The sequence below is a fragment of the Oncorhynchus clarkii genome, chromosome 12 (genome assembly GCF_045791955.1).
Source record: "Oncorhynchus clarkii lewisi isolate Uvic-CL-2024 chromosome 12, UVic_Ocla_1.0, whole genome shotgun sequence".
Classification (NCBI taxonomy): domain Eukaryota; kingdom Metazoa; phylum Chordata; class Actinopteri; order Salmoniformes; family Salmonidae; genus Oncorhynchus; species Oncorhynchus clarkii.
Window position 1 is genome coordinate 1,973,095 of NC_092158.1, and position 20,390 is coordinate 1,993,484.

Here is a 20,390-nt window from a genome sequence, read left to right on the forward strand (position 1 = left end):
GCCTTTTACTGAGGAGTGGCTTCCATCTGGGCACTCTACCATAAAAGTCTGATTGGTGGAGTGCTGCAGAGATGATTGTCCTTCTGGAAGGTTCTCCCATCTCCACAGAAGAACTATGGAGCTCTATCAGAGTGACCATTGGGTTATTTGTCACCTCCCTGACCAAGGCCTCTCTCCCCTGATTGCTCAGTTTGGCCGGGCGGCCAGCTCTAAGAAGAGTCTTGGTGGTTCCAAACTTCTTCAATTTAAGAATTATGGAGGCCACTGTGTTCTTGTGGACCTTCAATGCTGTAGACCCTTTTTGGTACCCTTCCCCAGATATGTGCCTCGACACAATCCTTTCTTTGGACAATTCCTTTGACCTCATGGCTTCAATCAATCATTCAAATGTATTTATAAAGCCCTTTTTACAACAGCCGATGTCACAAAGTGCTGTACATAAACGCAGCATAAAACCCCAAACAGCAAGCAATGCAGATGTAGAAGCACGGGGGCTAGGAAAAACTCCCTAGAAAGGCCAGAACCTAGCAAGAAACCTAGAGAGGATCCAGGCTCTGAGGGGTGGCCAGTCCTCCCCTGGCTGTGCCAGGTGAAGATTATAACAGAACACGGCCATTATGTTCAAAGGTTCAAAGATGATCAGCAGGGTCAGATAATAATAATCACAGTGGTTGTAGAGGGTGCAACAGGTCAGCACTTCAGGAGTTAATGTCAGTTGGCTTTTCATAGCCAATCATTCAGAGTTAGAGACAGCAGGTGCGGGAGAGATTGAGTCCAAAACAGCAGGTCCTAGACAAGGTAGCACGTTCAGTGAACAGACAGCCTTTCCAAATCATGTCCAATCAATTTAATTTAAAACAGGTGGACTCCAATCAAGTTGTAGAAGCATCTCAGGGATGAATGTATAAAAACCTGTTTTTGCTTTGTCATTATGGGATATTGTGTGTACAGTAGTGGCCAAAAGTTTTGAGAATGACACAAATATTAATTTCCACAAAATCTGCTGCCTCAGTGTCTTTAGATATTTTTATCAGATGTTACTATGGAATACTGAAGTATAATTACAGGCATTTCATAAGTGTCAAAGGCTTTTATTGACAATTTCATGAAGCTGATGCAAAGAGTCAATATTTGCAGTGTTGACACTTCTTTCTCAAGACCTCTGCAATCCACCCTGGCATGCTGTCAATTAACTTCTGGGCCACATCCTAACTGATGGCAGCCCATTCTTGCATAATCAATGCTTGGAGTTTGTCAGAATGTGTGGGTTTTTGTTTGTCCACTCGCCTCTTCAGGATTGACCACAAGTTCTCAATGCGATTAAGGTCTGGGGAGTTTCCTGGCCATGGACCCAAAATATCAATGTTTTGTTCCCCGAGCCAATTATTTATCACTTTTGCCTTATGGCAAGGCACTCCATCATAATGGAAAATGCACTGTTCGTCACCAAACTGTACCTGGATGGTTGGGAGAAGTTGCTCTCGGAGGATGTGTTGGTACCATTCTTTATTCATGGCTGTGTTCTTTGGCAAAATTGTGAGTGGGCCCACTCCCTTGGCTGAGAAGCAACCCCACACATGAATGGTCTCAGGATGCTTTACTGTTGGCATGACACAGGACTGATGGTAGCGCTCACCTTGTCTTCTCGGGACAAGCTTTTTTCAAGATGCCCCAAAACAATCGGAAAGGGGATTAATCAGAGAAAAGGACTTTACCCCAGTCCTCAGCAGTCCAATCCCTGTACCTTTTGCAGGATATCAGTCTTTCCCTGATGTTTTTCCTGGAGAGAAGTGGCTTCTTTGCTGCCCTGCTTGACACCAGGACATCCTCCAAAAGTCTTCTCCACACTGTGCATGCAGATGCACTCACACCTGCCTGCTGCCATTCCTGAGCAAGCTCTGTGCTGGTGGTGCCCTGATCCCGCAGCTGAATCAACTTTAGGAGACGGTCCTGGCACTTGCTGGACGTTCTTGGGCGCCCTGAAGCCTTCTTCAACACAATTGAAGTACTTAATGATCCGATAAATAGTTGATTTAGGTGCAATCTTACTTGCAGCAATATCCTTGCCTGTGAAGCCCATTTCGTGCAGAGCAATGATTCCAAGCACACCCTCCTTTTGAAGCTTCCAGTCTGTTATTCGAACTTAATCAGCCATTATCCTAGAGTCATCTCTTCACTGTTGACATTGAGACTGGTGTTTTGTGGGTACTATTTAATGAAGCTGCCAGTTAAGGACTTGTGAGGTGTCTGTTTCTGCTATTCTGTGTTGAGCATTTAACAAAGAAACAGGTACTCCTATATGCTTAATTTAGAGTTATTTATTTAACTTAAGTTGTGGTACAAACGTTGGCCTAAATGTTGTGATTTTTAATACATTAAAGCTTCCCAGTAAAGCATTCACAACAAATACAATAACCTGAGCATGTCTACCTCTGCTAAGCTTCCCAGTAAAGCATTCACAACAAATACAATAACCTGAGCATGTCTACCTCTGCTAAGCTTCCCAGTAAAGCATTCACAACAAATACAATAACCTGAGCATGTCTACCTCTGCTAAGCTTCCCAGTAAAGCATTCACAACAAATACAATAACCTGAGCATGTCTACCTCTGCTAAGCTTCCCAGTAAAGCATTCACAACAAATACAATAACCTGAGCATGTCTACCTCTGCTAAGCTTCCCAGTAAAGCATTCACAACAAATACAATAACCTGAGCATGTCTACCTCTGCTAAGCTTCCCAGTAAAGCATTCACAACAAATACAATAACCTGAGCATGTCTACCTCTGCTAAGCTTCCCAGTAAAGCATTCACAACAAATACAATAACCTGAGCATGTCTACCTCTGCTAAGCTTCCCAGTAAAGCATTCACAACAAATACAATAACCTGAGCATGTCTACCTCTGCTAAGCTTCCCAGTAAAGCATTAAAAACAATCAAGCATCCCAGAAAAGTGCTAGAAATAGTCCATATTAACATATGTAGCCTGAGAAACAAGGTCCATGAAGTCAATAACTTGCTAGTAACAGATGACATTCATATTCTGACTATTTCTGAAACTAACTTAGATAATACCTTTGATGATACAGTGGTAGCAATACATGGTTATGACATCTGCCAAAAAGACAGAAATGCCAACAGGGGCGTTGTTGCAGTCTATATTCTGAACCACATTCCTGTAAAGCTTAGAGACAATCTCATGTTAAATACTTTTGAAAGAATATGGCTACAGGGTTATCTACCTCACCTAAAGCCCTATAGACCAACAAGTGCTAACTGTTAGTATCTGGATAACATGTGTGAAATGCTTGACAATGTATGTGATGTCAATAGAGAAATATTTTTTCTGGGTGATTTAAATATTGACTGGCTTTCATCAAGCTGCAACCTGTAACGGTTGTCGTATGAAGGAGAAAGAGAGGACCAAGGTGCAGCTTGGTATGTGTCCATATTTATTAAATGAACACGGAAATAACAAACTAACAAAGAGAAACGACCGAAAACAGTTCTGACAGTTCGGAAGAACGGGAGATTCCGGCAGCACCGGACAGGCGGGCAACTCTGGCGGCTCATGGCTGACGGACGCCTCTGGCGGCTAATGGCTGACAAGCGGCTCTGGCGGCTCCTGACTGACGGGCGGCTCCTGACTGACGGGCGGCTCTGGCGGCTCCTGACTGACGGGCGACTCTGGCGGCGCCGGACAGACGGGCGACTCTGGCGGCACTGGGCAGGAGGAAGGCTCTGGCAGCGCTGGACAGGCGGGATCACCTGTAGGGAGGAGACGGAGAGACAGCCTGGTGCGGGGGGCTGCCACCGGAGGGCTGGTGCGTGGAGGTGGCACAGGATAGACAGGACCGTGAAGGCGCACTGGAGGTCTCGAGCACCGAGCCTGCCCAACCCTACCTGGCTGAATGCTCACCGTTGCCAGGCCAGCGCGGCGAGGTGGATTAGCCCGCACTGGGCTGTGCTGGCGAACCGGGGACACCATGCGTAGGGCTGGTGCCATGTACCCCGGCCCGAGGAGACACACTGGAGACCAGATGCGCTAAGCAGGCTTCATGGCACCTGGCTCGATGCCCAACCTAGCCCGGCCGATACGAGGCACTGCTATGTACCGCACCGGGCTATGCCTGCGCACCGGGGACATTGTGCGCCACGGTAAGCACGGGGAATTGCCACAGGTCTCCTACTTGACTTCGCCACACTCCCCGTGTGCCTCCCCCGAATACATTTTTGGGGCTGCCTCTCTGTGCACAGGGTCCTTTGCCGTCCAGGATCTCCTCCCATGTCCAGGAGTCCTGAGATCGCTGCTGCTACTGCCTGTTACCACGCTGCTTGGTCCTTTGGTGTTGGGTGATTCTGTAACGGTCATCATTTGAAGGAGAAGAGGAGGAGCACAATAGAAAACCGGCTACCTAAATATGGTTCTCAATCAGGGATAACGATAGACAGCTGCCTCTGATTGAGAACCATACCAGGCCAAACATAGAAATAGCAAATCATAGACAACCCACCCAACTCACGCCCTGACCATACTAAAACAAAGACATAACAAACGAACTAAGGTCAGAACGTGACACAACCTGGTTCAGGTTATCAGTCAACCTACCAGGGTAGTTACAAACAGCACAGGAATGAAATCATCAACATGTATTGATCACATCTTTACTAATGCTGAAAAAAATCTGCTTGAAAGCAGTATCCAGATCCATCAGATGTAGTGATCACAATATAGAAGCCATATTTTGGAAACCACAGTTCCAAAGGTTGGGCCTAATATAGTGTATAAGAGGTCATACTGGAAGTTTTGTAGTGATTCCTATGTTGTTGAAGTAAATAATATTTGCTGGTCTGTGTAATGAAGAGCAACCAGACACTGCACTTCACACATTTATGAAACGACTTATTCCAGTTACTAATAAACACGCACCCATTAAGAAAATTACTGTAAAAACTGTTAAATCCTCTTGGATTGATGAGTAATTTAAAAATTATATGGTTGAGAGGGATGATGCAAAAGGTATTGCAAATAAGTCTGGCTGCCCAATCGATTGGCAAACGTAAGAATAAAAAGACAAAGAAACTATGAAACAAAAATAAATGATTTGAAGAATGAGAGTAAAAAGCTTTAGAGCACCTTAATTAAATGAAGTTTTGGTGAAAAAAGCCAATTTGGCTCCTTCATTAATTGAATCAGATGGCCACGCTAAAGGTACTAAACGATATCATAACCGCCATCGATAAAAGACAGTACTGTGCAGCCGTCTTCATCGACCTGGCCAAGGTTTTCGACTCTGTCAATCACCATATTCTTATCGGCAGACTCAGTAGCCTCGGTTTTTCTAATGACTGCCTCGCCTGGTTCTCCAAGTACTTTGTAGACAGAGTTCAGTGTGTCAAATCGGAGGGCATGTTGTCCAGTCCTCTGGCATTCTCTATGGGGGTGCCACAGGGTTCAATTCTCGGGCCGACTCTTTTCTCTGTATATATTAATGATGTTGCTCTTGCTGCGGGCGATTCCCTGATCCACCTCTAAGCAGATGACACCATTCTGTATTCTTCTGGCCCTTCCTTGGACACTGTGCTATCTAACCTCCAAACGAGCTTCAATGCCATTCAGCACTCCTTCCGTGGCCTCCAACTGCTCTTAAACGCTAGTAAAACCAAATGCATGCTTTTCAACCGTTTGCTGCCTGCACCCGCACGCCCGACTAGCATCACCACCCTGGATGGTTCCGACCTAGAATATGTGGACATCTATAAGTACCTAGGTGTCTGGCTAGACTGTAAGCTCTCCTTCCAGACTCATATCAAACATCTCCAATCCAAAATCAAATCTAGAATCGGTTTTCTATTTCGCAAGAAAGCCTCCTTCACTCACGCCGCCAAACTTACCCTAGTAAAACTGACTATCCTACCGATCCTCGACTTCGGCGATGTCATCTACAAAATCGCTTCCAATACTCTACTCAGCAAACTGGATGCAGTTTATCACAGTGCCATCCGCTTTGTTACTAAAGCACCTTATACCACCCACCACTGCGACCTGTATGTTCTAGTCAGCTGGCCCTCGCTACATATTCGTCGCCAGACCCACTGGCTCCAGGTCATCTACAAGTCCATGCTAGGTAAAGCTCCGCCTTATCTCAGTTCACTGGTCACGATGGCAACACCCACACGTAGCACGCGCTCCAGCAGGTGTATCTCACTGATCATCCCTAAAGCCAACACCTCATTTGGCCACCTTTCGTTCCAGTTCTCTGCTGCCTGTGACTGGAACGAATTGCAAAAATCGTTGAAGTTGGAGACTTTTATCTCCCTCACCAACTTTAAACATCTGCTATCTGAGCAGCTAACCGATCGCTGCAGTTGTACATAGTTGTGATTGATGTCTATCAACAATGACAAAACACCGGGGTCTGACAATATAGAATCTAGATAGAAAATTACTGAGGATAATAGTGGATTATATTGCCACATCTTCTATTTAAACCTACTAGAGAGTGTGTGCCCTCAGGCCTGGAGGGAAGCTAGAGTCATTCCTCTACCCAAGAATAGTAAAGCCCCATTTACTGGCTCAAATAGCCAACCAATCAGCCTGTTACCAACCCTTAGTAAACTTTGACCAGATACTGTCGGAAGGCAGTCTCTTTTCACAGTAGACTGACTGGTAGACTGACTGGCAGGAGACAGTCTCTTCTCACAGTAGACTGACTGGCAGGAGACAGTCTCTACTCACAGTAGACTGACTGGTAGGAGACAGTCTCTTCTCACAGTAGTCTGACTGGCAGGAGACAGTCTCTTCTCACAGTAGACTGACTGGCAGGAGACAGTCTCTTCTCACAGAAGACTGACTGGCAGGAGGCAGTCTCTACTCACAGTAGACTGAATGGTAGACTGACTGGCAGGAGACAGTCTCTTCTCCCAGTAGACTGACTGGCAGAAGACAATCTCTTCTCCCAGTAGACTGACTGGCAGGAGACAGTCTCTACTCACAGTAGACTGACTGGCAGGAGACAGTCTCTACTCACAGTAGACTGACTGGCAGGAGACAGTCTCTACTCACAGTATGACTGGCAGGAGACAGTCTCTTCTCACAGTAGTCTGACTGGTAGGAGACAGTCTCTTCTCCCAGTAGACTGACTGGCAGGAGATAGTCTCTACTCACAGTAGACTGACTGGCAGGAGACAGTCTCTTCTCCCAGTAGACTGACTGGTAGGAGACAGTCTCTTCTCCCAGTAGACTGACTGGTAGGAGACAGTCTCTTCTCCCAGTAGACTGACTGGCAGGAGACAGTCTCTACTCACAGTAGACTGACTGGCAGGAGACAGTCTCTACTCACAGTAGTCTGACTGGTAGGAGACAGTCTCTTCTCCCAGTAGACTGACTGGCAGGAGGCGGTCTCTACTCACAGTAGACTGAATGGTAGACTGACTGGCAGGAGACAGTCTCTACTCACAGTAGACTGAATGGTAGACTGACTGGCAGGAGACAGTCTCTTCTCCCAGTAGACTGACTGGCAGGAGGCGGTCTCTTCTCACTGCTTTTGTTCAAAAGGTAAATACACACGAAGTTTGAACACCTTCTGTTCCAGGAGAAACCTTATGTCATCTCTGAGTGAAACAGCCAACTCAGCACAGTACAGGAAACCTCTCAGCAGCAGATCTCAGGAGTTACAAACAATGTTGACTAGGGCCCAAATTATAGCGTATACCCTTTTCCCGCTATAGTGCACAACTTTTGACTAGAGCCCTGTGGGCGTCTATATAGGGCATAGGGTACCATTTGGGACTCCGTTGCTGAAACCCTGGACTCAACTAGGCCTCCTACAACAACATATTATAACTTTTATCATAGCAGAGTCCCATTGTCTTTTACAAGGAAGTCCTTCATCTACACCACAACATAATACAAATACAAAAATAAACCAACTCCAGAGAAACAAACCTATCCTAAACATAGAGCTCCCATCCCAGTCCTTAGCATAGAGGTCACATCCCTCAGCATAGGTCCCATCCCAATCCTCAGCATAGAGGTCCCCATCCCATAGAGGTCCACATCCCATAGAGGTCCCTATCCCAATCCTCAACATAGAGGTCCCATCCCAATCCTCAGCATAGAGGTCCCATCCCAATCCTCAGCATAGAGGTCCCCATCCCATAGAGGTCCCATCCCAATCCTCATCATAGAGGTCCCCATCCCATAGAGGTCCCATCCCATAGAGGTCCCATCCCATAGAGGTCCCATCCCAATCCTCAACATAGAGGTCCCATCCCTCAGAATAGAGGTCCCATCCCAATCCTCAGCATAGAGGTCCCATCCCAATCCTCAGCATAGAGGTCCCCATCCCATAGAGGTCCCCATCCCATAGCGGTCCCCATCCCATAGAGGTCCCATCCCAATCCTCAGCATAGAGGTCCCATCCCATAGAGGTCCCATCCCATAGAGGTCCCCATCCCAATCCTCAGCAAAGAGGTCCCATACCAATCCTCAACATAGAGGTCCACATCCCTCAGCATAGAGGTCCCATCCCAAACCTCAACATAGAGGTCCCCATCCCATAGAGGTCCCCATCCCAATCCTCAGCATAGAGGTCCCATCCCATCCCTCAGCATAGAGGTCCCATCCCATCCCTCAGCATAGAGGTCCCATCCCAATCCTTAACATAGAGGTCCCATCCCAAACCTCAACATAGAGGTTCCATCCCAATCCTCAACATAGAGGTTCCCATCCCAATCCCTCAGCATAGAGCTCCCATCCCTGTTGGCAGCATAGAGCTCCCATCCCCATCCTACTGTTGGCATGACACAGGACTGATGGTAGCGCTCACCTTGTCTTCTCGGGACAAGCTTTTTTCAAGATGCCCCAAAACAATCGGAAAGGGGATTAATCAGAGAAAAGGACTTTACCCCAGTCCTCAGCAGTCCAATCCCTGTACCTTTTGCAGGATATCAGTCTTTCCCTGATGTTTTTCCTGGAGAGAAGTGGCTTCTTTGCTGCCCTGCTTGACACCAGGACATCCTCCAAAAGTCTTCTCCACACTGTGCATGCAGATGCACTCACACCTGCCTGCTGCCATTCCTGAGCAAGCTCTGTGCTGGTGGTGCCCTGATCCCGCAGCTGAATCAACTTTAGGAGACGGTCCTGGCACTTGCTGGACGTTCTTGGGCGCCCTGAAGCCTTCTTCAACACAATTGAAGTACTTAATGATCCGATAAATAGTTGATTTAGGTGCAATCTTACTTGCAGCAATATCCTTGCCTGTGAAGCCCATTTCGTGCAGAGCAATGATTCCAAGCACACCCTCCTTTTGAAGCTTCCAGTCTGTTATTCGAACTTAATCAGCCATTATCCTAGAGTCATCTCTTCACTGTTGACATTGAGACTGGTGTTTTGTGGGTACTATTTAATGAAGCTGCCAGTTAAGGACTTGTGAGGTGTCTGTTTCTGCTATTCTGTGTTGAGCATTTAACAAAGAAACAGGTACTCCTATATGCTTAATTTAGAGTTATTTATTTAACTTAAGTTGTGGTACAAACGTTGGCCTAAATGTTGTGATTTTTAATACATTAAAGTCTCCCAGTAAAGCATTCACAACAAATACAATAACCTGAGCATGTCTACCTCTGCTAAGCTTCCCAGTAAAGCATTCACAACAAATACAATAACCTGAGCATGTCTACCTCTGCTAAGCTTCCCAGTAAAGCATTCACAACAAATACAATAACCTGAGCATGTCTACCTCTGCTAAGCTTCCCAGTAAAGCATTCACAACAAATACAATAACCTGAGCATGTCTACCTCTGCTAAGCTTCCCAGTAAAGCATTCACAACAAATACAATAACCTGAGCATGTCTACCTCTGCTAAGCTTCCCAGTAAAGCATTCACAACAAATACAATAACCTGAGCATGTCTACCTCTGCTAAGCTTCCCAGTAAAGCATTCACAACAAATACAATAACCTGAGCATGTCTACCTCTGCTAAGCTTCCCAGTAAAGCATTCACAACAAATACAATAACCTGAGCATGTCTACCTCTGCTAAGCTTCCCAGTAAAGCATTCACAACAAATACAATAACCTGAGCATGTCTACCTCTGCTAAGCTTCCCAGTAAAGCATTCACAACAAATACAATAACCTGAGCATGTCTACCTCTGCTAAGCTTCCCAGTAAAGCATTCACAACAAATACAATAACCTGAGCATGTCTACCTCTGCTAAGCTTCCCAGTAAAGCATTCACAACAAATACAATAACCTGAGCATGTCTACCTCTGCTAAGCTTCCCAGTAAAGCATTCACAACAAATACAATAACCTGAGCATGTCTACCTCTGCTAAGCTTCCCAGTAAAGCATTCACAACAAATACAATAACCTGAGCATGTCTACCTCTGCTAAGCTTCCCAGTAAAGCATTCACAACAAATACAATAACCTGAGCATGTCTACCTCTGCTAAGCTTCCCAGTAAAGCATTCACAACAAATACAATAACCTGAGCATGTCTACCTCTGCTAAGCTTCCCAGTAAAGCATTCACAACAAATACAATAACCTGAGCATGTCTACCTCTGCTAAGCTTCCCAGTAAAGCATTCACAACAAATACAATAACCTGAGCATGTCTACCTCTGCTAAGCTTCCCAGTAAAGCATTAAAAACAATCAAGCATCCCAGAAAAGTGCTAGAAATAGTCCATATTAACATATGTAGCCTGAGAAACAAGGTCCATGAAGTCAATAACTTGCTAGTAACAGATGACATTCATATTCTGACTATTTCTGAAACTAACTTAGATAATACCTTTGATGATACAGTGGTAGCAATACATGGTTATGACATCTGCCAAAAAGACAGAAATGCCAACAGGGGCGTTGTTGCAGTCTATATTCTGAACCACATTCCTGTAAAGCTTAGAGACAATCTCATGTTAAATACTTTTGAAAGAATATGGCTACAGGGTTATCTACCTCACCTAAAGCCCTATAGACCAACAAGTGCTAACTGTTAGTATCTGGATAACATGTGTGAAATGCTTGACAATGTATGTGATGTCAATAGAGAAATATTTTTTCTGGGTGATTTAAATATTGACTGGCTTTCATCAAGCTGCAACCTGTAACGGTTGTCGTATGAAGGAGAAAGAGAGGACCAAGGTGCAGCTTGGTATGTGTCCATATTTATTAAATGAACACGGAAATAACAAACTAACAAAGAGAAACGACCGAAAACAGTTCTGACAGTTCGGAAGAACGGGAGATTCCGGCAGCACCGGACAGGCGGGCAACTCTGGCGGCTCATGGCTGACGGACGCCTCTGGCGGCTAATGGCTGACAAGCGGCTCTGGCGGCTCCTGACTGACGGGCGGCTCCTGACTGACGGGCGGCTCTGGCGGCTCCTGACTGACGGGCGACTCTGGCGGCGCCGGACAGACGGGCGACTCTGGCGGCACTGGGCAGGAGGAAGGCTCTGGCAGCGCTGGACAGGCGGGATCACCTGTAGGGAGGAGACGGAGAGACAGCCTGGTGCGGGGGGCTGCCACCGGAGGGCTGGTGCGTGGAGGTGGCACAGGATAGACAGGACCGTGAAGGCGCACTGGAGGTCTCGAGCACCGAGCCTGCCCAACCCTACCTGGCTGAATGCTCACCGTTGCCAGGCCAGCGCGGCGAGGTGGATTAGCCCGCACTGGGCTGTGCTGGCGAACCGGGGACACCATGCGTAGGGCTGGTGCCATGTACCCCGGCCCGAGGAGACACACTGGAGACCAGATGCGCTAAGCAGGCTTCATGGCACCTGGCTCGATGCCCAACCTAGCCCGGCCGATACGAGGCACTGCTATGTACCGCACCGGGCTATGCCTGCGCACCGGGGACATTGTGCGCCACGGTAAGCACGGGGAATTGCCACAGGTCTCCTACTTGACTTCGCCACACTCCCCGTGTGCCTCCCCCGAATACATTTTTGGGGCTGCCTCTCTGTGCACAGGGTCCTTTGCCGTCCAGGATCTCCTCCCATGTCCAGGAGTCCTGAGATCGCTGCTGCTACTGCCTGTTACCACGCTGCTTGGTCCTTTGGTGTTGGGTGATTCTGTAACGGTCATCATTTGAAGGAGAAGAGGAGGAGCACAATAGAAAACCGGCTACCTAAATATGGTTCTCAATCAGGGATAACGATAGACAGCTGCCTCTGATTGAGAACCATACCAGGCCAAACATAGAAATAGCAAATCATAGACAACCCACCCAACTCACGCCCTGACCATACTAAAACAAAGACATAACAAACGAACTAAGGTCAGAACGTGACACAACCTGGTTCAGGTTATCAGTCAACCTACCAGGGTAGTTACAAACAGCACAGGAATGAAATCATCAACATGTATTGATCACATCTTTACTAATGCTGAAAAAAATCTGCTTGAAAGCAGTATCCAGATCCATCAGATGTAGTGATCACAATATAGAAGCCATATTTTGGAAACCACAGTTCCAAAGGTTGGGCCTAATATAGTGTATAAGAGGTCATACTGGAAGTTTTGTAGTGATTCCTATGTTGTTGAAGTAAATAATATTTGCTGGTCTGTGTAATGAAGAACAACCAGACACTGCACTTCACACATTTATGAAACGACTTATTCCAGTTACTAATAAACACGCACCCATTAAGAAAATTACTGTAAAAACTGTTAAATCCTCTTGGATTGATGAGTAATTTAAAAATTATATGGTTGAGAGGGATGATGCAAAAGGTATTGCAAATAAGTCTGGCTGCCCAATCGATTGGCAAACGTAAGAATAAAAAGACAAAGAAACTATGAAACAAAAATAAATGATTTGAAGAATGAGAGTAAAAAGCTTTAGAGCACCTTAATTAAATGAAGTTTTGGTGAAAAAAGCCAATTTGGCTCCTTCATTAATTGAATCAGATGGCCACGCTAAAGGTACTAAACGATATCATAACCGCCATCGATAAAAGACAGTACTGTGCAGCCGTCTTCATCGACCTGGCCAAGGTTTTCGACTCTGTCAATCACCATATTCTTATCGGCAGACTCAGTAGCCTCGGTTTTTCTAATGACTGCCTCGCCTGGTTCTCCAAGTACTTTGTAGACAGAGTTCAGTGTGTCAAATCGGAGGGCATGTTGTCCAGTCCTCTGGCATTCTCTATGGGGGTGCCACAGGGTTCAATTCTCGGGCCGACTCTTTTCTCTGTATATATTAATGATGTTGCTCTTGCTGCGGGCGATTCCCTGATCCACCTCTAAGCAGATGACACCATTCTGTATTCTTCTGGCCCTTCCTTGGACACTGTGCTATCTAACCTCCAAATGAGCTTCAATGCCATACAACACTCCTTCTGTGGCCCCCAAATACTCTTAAACGCTAGTAAAACCAAATGCATGCTTTTCAACCGTTTGCTGCCTGCACCCGCACGCCCGACTAGCATCACCACCCTGGATGGTTCCGACCTAGAATATGTGGACATCTATAAGTACCTAGGTGTCTGGCTAGACTGTAAGCTCTCCTTCCAGACTCATATCAAACATCTCCAATCCAAAATCAAATCTAGAATCGGTTTTCTATTTCGCAAGAAAGCCTCCTTCACTCACGCCGCCAAACTTACCCTAGTAAAACTGACTATCCTACCGATCCTCGACTTCGGCGATGTCATCTACAAAATCGCTTCCAATACTCTACTCAGCAAACTGGATGCAGTTTATCACAGTGCCATCCGCTTTGTTACTAAAGCACCTTATACCACCCACCACTGCGACCTGTATGTTCTAGTCAGCTGGCCCTCGCTACATATTCGTCGCCAGACCCACTGGCTCCAGGTCATCTACAAGTCCATGCTAGGTAAAGCTCCGCCTTATCTCAGTTCACTGGTCACGATGGCAACACCCACACGTAGCACGCGCTCCAGCAGGTGTATCTCACTGATCATCCCTAAAGCCAACACCTCATTTGGCCACCTTTCGTTCCAGTTCTCTGCTGCCTGTGACTGGAACGAATTGCAAAAATCGTTGAAGTTGGAGACTTTTATCTCCCTCACCAACTTTAAACATCTGCTATCTGAGCAGCTAACCGATCGCTGCAGTTGTACATAGTTGTGATTGATGTCTATCAACAATGACAAAACACCGGGGTCTGACAATATAGAATCTAGATAGAAAATTACTGAGGATAATAGTGGATTATATTGCCACATCTTCTATTTAAACCTACTAGAGAGTGTGTGCCCTCAGGCCTGGAGGGAAGCTAGAGTCATTCCTCTACCCAAGAATAGTAAAGCCCCATTTACTGGCTCAAATAGCCAACCAATCAGCCTGTTACCAACCCTTAGTAAACTTTGACCAGATACTGTCGGAAGGCAGTCTCTTTTCACAGTAGACTGACTGGTAGACTGACTGGCAGGAGACAGTCTCTTCTCACAGTAGACTGACTGGCAGGAGACAGTCTCTACTCACAGTAGACTGACTGGTAGGAGACAGTCTCTTCTCACAGTAGTCTGACTGGCAGGAGACAGTCTCTTCTCACAGTAGACTGACTGGCAGGAGACAGTCTCTTCTCACAGAAGACTGACTGGCAGGAGGCAGTCTCTACTCACAGTAGACTGAATGGTAGACTGACTGGCAGGAGACAGTCTCTTCTCCCAGTAGACTGACTGGCAGAAGACAATCTCTTCTCCCAGTAGACTGACTGGCAGGAGACAGTCTCTACTCACAGTAGACTGACTGGCAGGAGACAGTCTCTACTCACAGTAGACTGACTGGCAGGAGACAGTCTCTACTCACAGTAGACTGACTGGCAGGAGACAGTCTCTTCTCACAGTAGTCTGACTGGTAGGAGACAGTCTCTTCTCCCAGTAGACTGACTGGCAGGAGATAGTCTCTACTCACAGTAGACTGACTGGCAGGAGACAGTCTCTTCTCCCAGTAGACTGACTGGTAGGAGACAGTCTCTTCTCCCAGTAGACTGACTGGTAGGAGACAGTCTCTTCTCCCAGTAGACTGACTGGCAGGAGACAGTCTCTACTCACAGTAGACTGACTGGCAGGAGACAGTCTCTACTCACAGTAGTCTGACTGGTAGGAGACAGTCTCTTCTCCCAGTAGACTGACTGGCAGGAGGCGGTCTCTACTCACAGTAGACTGAATGGTAGACTGACTGGCAGGAGACAGTCTCTACTCACAGTAGACTGAATGGTAGACTGACTGGCAGGAGACAGTCTCTTCTCCCAGTAGACTGACTGGCAGGAGGCGGTCTCTTCTCACTGCTTTTGTTCAAAAGGTAAATACACACGAAGTTTGAACACCTTCTGTTCCAGGAGAAACCTTATGTCATCTCTGAGTGAAACAGCCAACTCAGCACAGTACAGGAAACCTCTCAGCAGCAGATCTCAGGAGTTACAAACAATGTTGACTAGGGCCCAAATTATAGCGTATACCCTTTTCCCGCTATAGTGCACAACTTTTGACTAGAGCCCTGTGGGCGTCTATATAGGGCATAGGGTACCATTTGGGACTCCGTTGCTGAAACCCTGGACTCAACTAGGCCTCCTACAACAACATATTATAACTTTTATCATAGCAGAGTCCCATTGTCTTTTACAAGGAAGTCCTTCATCTACACCACAACATAATACAAATACAAAAATAAACCAACTCCAGAGAAACAAACCTATCCTAAACATAGAGCTCCCATCCCAGTCCTTAGCATAGAGGTCACATCCCTCAGCATAGGTCCCATCCCAATCCTCAGCATAGAGGTCCCCATCCCATAGAGGTCCACATCCCATAGAGGTCCCTATCCCAATCCTCAACATAGAGGTCCCATCCCAATCCTCAGCATAGAGGTCCCATCCCAATCCTCAGCATAGAGGTCCCCATCCCATAGAGGTCCCATCCCAATCCTCATCATAGAGGTCCCCATCCCATAGAGGTCCCATCCCATAGAGGTCCCATCCCATAGAGGTCCCATCCCAATCCTCAACATAGAGGTCCCATCCCTCAGAATAGAGGTCCCATCCCAATCCTCAGCATAGAGGTCCCATCCCAATCCTCAGCATAGAGGTCCCCATCCCATAGAGGTCCCCATCCCATAGCGGTCCCCATCCCATAGAGGTCCCATCCCAATCCTCAGCATAGAGGTCCCATCCCATAGAGGTCCCATCCCATAGAGGTCCCCATCCCAATCCTCAGCAAAGAGGTCCCATACCAATCCTCAACATAGAGGTCCACATCCCTCAGCATAGAGGTCCCATCCCAATCCTCAACATAGAGGTCCCCATCCCATAGAGGTCCCCATCCCAATCCTCAGCATAGAGGTCCCATCCCATCCCTCAGCATAGAGGTCCCATCCCATCCCTCAGCATAGAGGTCCCATCCCAATCCTTAACATAGAGGTCCCATCCCAAACCTCAACATAGAGGTTCCATCCCAATCCTCAACATAGAGGTTCCCATCCCAATCCCTCAGCATAGAGCTCCCATCCCTGTTGGCAGCATAGAGCTCCCATCCCCATCCTACTGTTGGCATGACACAGGACTGATGGTAGCGCTCACCTTGTCTTCTCGGGACAAGCTTTTTTCAAGATGCCCCAAAACAATCGGAAAGGGGATTAATCAGAGAAAAGGACTTTACCCCAGTCCTCAGCAGTCCAATCCCTGTACCTTTTGCAGGATATCAGTCTTTCCCTGATGTTTTTCCTGGAGAGAAGTGGCTTCTTTGCTGCCCTGCTTGACACCAGGACATCCTCCAAAAGTCTTCTCCACACTGTGCATGCAGATGCACTCACACCTGCCTGCTGCCATTCCTGAGCAAGCTCTGTGCTGGTGGTGCCCTGATCCCGCAGCTGAATCAACTTTAGGAGACGGTCCTGGCACTTGCTGGACGTTCTTGGGCGCCCTGAAGCCTTCTTCAACACAATTGAAGTACTTAATGATCCGATAAATAGTTGATTTAGGTGCAATCTTACTTGCAGCAATATCCTTGCCTGTGAAGCCCATTTCGTGCAGAGCAATGATTCCAAGCACACCCTCCTTTTGAAGCTTCCAGTCTGTTATTCGAACTTAATCAGCCATTATCCTAGAGTCATCTCTTCACTGTTGACATTGAGACTGGTGTTTTGTGGGTACTATTTAATGAAGCTGCCAGTTAAGGACTTGTGAGGTGTCTGTTTCTGCTATTCTGTGTTGAGCATTTAACAAAGAAACAGGTACTCCTATATGCTTAATTTAGAGTTATTTATTTAACTTAAGTTGTGGTACAAACGTTGGCCTAAATGTTGTGATTTTTAATACATTAAAGTCTCCCAGTAAAGCATTCACAACAAATACAATAACCTGAGCATGTCTACCTCTGCTAAGCTTCCCAGTAAAGCATTCACAACAAATACAATAACCTGAGCATGTCTACCTCTGCTAAGCTTCCCAGTAAAGCATTCACAACAAATACAATAACCTGAGCATGTCTACCTCTGCTAAGCTTCCCAGTAAAGCATTCACAACAAATACAATAACCTGAGCATGTCTACCTCTGCTAAGCTTCCCAGTAAAGCATTCACAACAAATACAATAACCTGAGCATGTCTACCTCTGCTAAGCTTCCCAGTAAAGCATTCACAACAAATACAATAACCTGAGCATGTCTACCTCTGCTAAGCTTCCCAGTAAAGCATTCACAACAAATACAATAACCTGAGCATGTCTACCTCTGCTAAGCTTCCCAGTAAAGCATTCACAACAAATACAATAACCTGAGCATGTCTACCTCTGCTAAGCTTCCCAGTAAAGCATTCACAACAAATACAATAACCTGAGCATGTCTACCTCTGCTAAGCTTCCCAGTAAAGCATTCACAACAAATACAATAACCTGAGCATGTCTACCTCTGCTAAGCTTCCCAGTAAAGCATTCACAACAAATACAATAACCTGAGCATGTCTACCTCTGCTAAGCTTCCCAGTAAAGCATTCACAACAAATACAATAACCTGAGCATGTCTACCTCTGCTAAGCTTCCCAGTAAAGCATTCACAACAAATACAATAACCTGAGCATGTCTACCTCTGCTAAGCTTCCCAGTAAAGCATTCACAACAAATACAATAACCTGAGCATGTCTACCTCTGCTAAGCTTCCCAGTAAAGCATTCACAACAAATACAATAACCTGAGCATGTCTACCTCTGCTAAGCTTCCCAGTAAAGCATTCACAACAAATACAATAACCTGAGCATGTCTACCTCTGCTAAGCTTCCCAGTAAAGCATTCACAACAAATACAATAACCTGAGCATGTCTACCTCTGCTAAGCTTCCCAGTAAAGCATTCACAACAAATACAATAACCTGAGCATGTCTACCTCTGCTAAGCTTCCCAGTAAAGCATTCACAACAAATACAATAACCTGAGCATGTCTACCTCTGCTAAGCTTCCCAGTAAAGCATTCACAACAAATACAATAACCTGAGCATGTCTACCTCTGCTAAGCTTCCCAGTAAAGCATTCACAACAAATACAATAACCTGAGCATGTCTACCTCTGCTAAGCTTCCCAGTAAAGCATTCACAACAAATACAATAACCTGAGCATGTCTACCTCTGCTAAGCTTCCCAGTAAAGCATTCACAACAAATACAATAACCTGAGCATGTCTACCTCTGCTAAGCTTCCCAGTAAAGCATTCACAACAAATACAATAACCTGAGCATGTCTACCTCTGCTAAGCTTCCCAGTAAAGCATTCACAACAAATACAATAACCTGAGCATGTCTACCTCTGCTAAGCTTCCCAGTAAAGCATTAAAAACAATCAAGCATCCCAGAAAAGTGCTAGAAATAGTCCATATTAACATATGTAGCCTGAGAAACAAGGTCCATGAAGTCAATAACTTGCTAGTAACAGATGACATTCATATTCTGACTATTTCTGAAACTAACTTAGATAATACCTTTGATGATACAGTGGTAGCAATACATGGTTATGACATCTGCCAAAAAGACAGAAATGCCAACAGGGGCGTTGTTGCAGTCTATATTCTGAACCACATTCCTGTAAAGCTTAGAGACAATCTCATGTTAAATACTTTTGAAAGAATATGGCTACAGGGTTATCTACCTCACCTAAAGCCCTATAGACCAACAAGTGCTAACTGTTAGTATCTGGATAACATGTGTGAAATGCTTGACAATGTATGTGATGTCAATAGAGAAATATTTTTTCTGGGTGATTTAAATATTGACTGGCTTTCATCAAGCTGCCCACTCAAGAAAAAGCTTCAAACTGTAACCAGTGCCTGGATCCTGTAACGGTCGTCGTATGAAGGAGAAAGAGAGGACCAAGGTGCAGCTTGGTATGTGTCCATATTTATTAAATGAACAAGGAAATAACAAAATAACAAAGAGAAACGACCGAAAACAGTTCTGACAGTTCGGAAGAACGGGAGATTCCGGCAGCACCGGACAGGCGGGCAACTCTGGCGGCTCATGGCTGACGGACGCCTCTGGCGGCTCATGGCTGACAAGCGGCTCTGGCGGCTCCTGACTGACGGGCGGCTCCTGACTGACGGGCGGCTCTGGCGGCTCCTGACTGACGGGCGACTCTGGCGGCGCCGGACAGACGGGCGACTCTGGCGGCACTGGGCAGGAGGAAGGCTCTGGCAGCGCTGGACAGGCGGGATCACCTGTAGGGAGGAGACGGAGAGACAGCCTGGTGCGGGGGGCTGCCACCGGAGGGCTGGTGCGTGGAGGTGGCACAGGATAGACAGGACCGTGAAGGCGCACTGGAGGTCTCGAGCACCGAGCCTGCCCAACCCTACCTGGCTGAATGCTCACCGTTGCCAGGCCAGCGCGGCGAGGTGGATTAGCCCGCACTGGGCTGTGCTGGCGAACCGGGGACACCATGCGTAGGGCTGGTGCCATGTACCCCGGCCCGAGGAGACACACTGGAGACCAGATGCGCTAAGCAGGCTTCATGGCACCTGGCTCGATGCCCAACCTAGCCCGGCCGATACGAGGCACTGCTATGTACCGCACCGGGCTATGCCTGCGCACCGGGGACATTGTGCGCCTCGTGGCATAACACGGTGCCTGCCCGGTCCCTCTCTCTCCACGGTAAGCACGGGGAATTGCCACAGGTCTCCTACTTGACTTCGCCACACTCCCCGTGTGCCTCCCCCCAATACATTTTTGGGGCTGCCTCTCTGTGCACAGGGTCCTTTGCCGTCCAGGATCTCCTCCCATGTCCAGGAGTCCTGAGATCGCTGCTGCTACTGCCTGTTACCACGCTGCTTGGTCCTTTGGTGTTGGGTGATTCTGTAACGGTCATCATTTAAAGGAGAAGAGGAGGAACACAATAGAAAACCGGCTACCTAAATATGGTTCTCAATCAGGGAT

General features: G+C 46.8%; 1 protein-coding gene across 1 annotated transcript in view; it reads left to right on the top strand.

Annotated features, from left to right (window-relative positions):
- Positions 1-11,837: 11,837 nt before the first annotated feature.
- The window catches only part of LOC139421805 (uncharacterized), a 69,230-nt gene continuing 60,677 nt past the window's right edge, over positions 11,838-20,390 (top strand). Inside the window, exon 1 of the mRNA XM_071172925.1 lies at positions 11,838-11,886. Within this exon, the coding sequence (XP_071029026.1) occupies positions 11,838-11,886 (49 nt within the window). The remainder of the gene's footprint in view (positions 11,887-20,390) is intronic.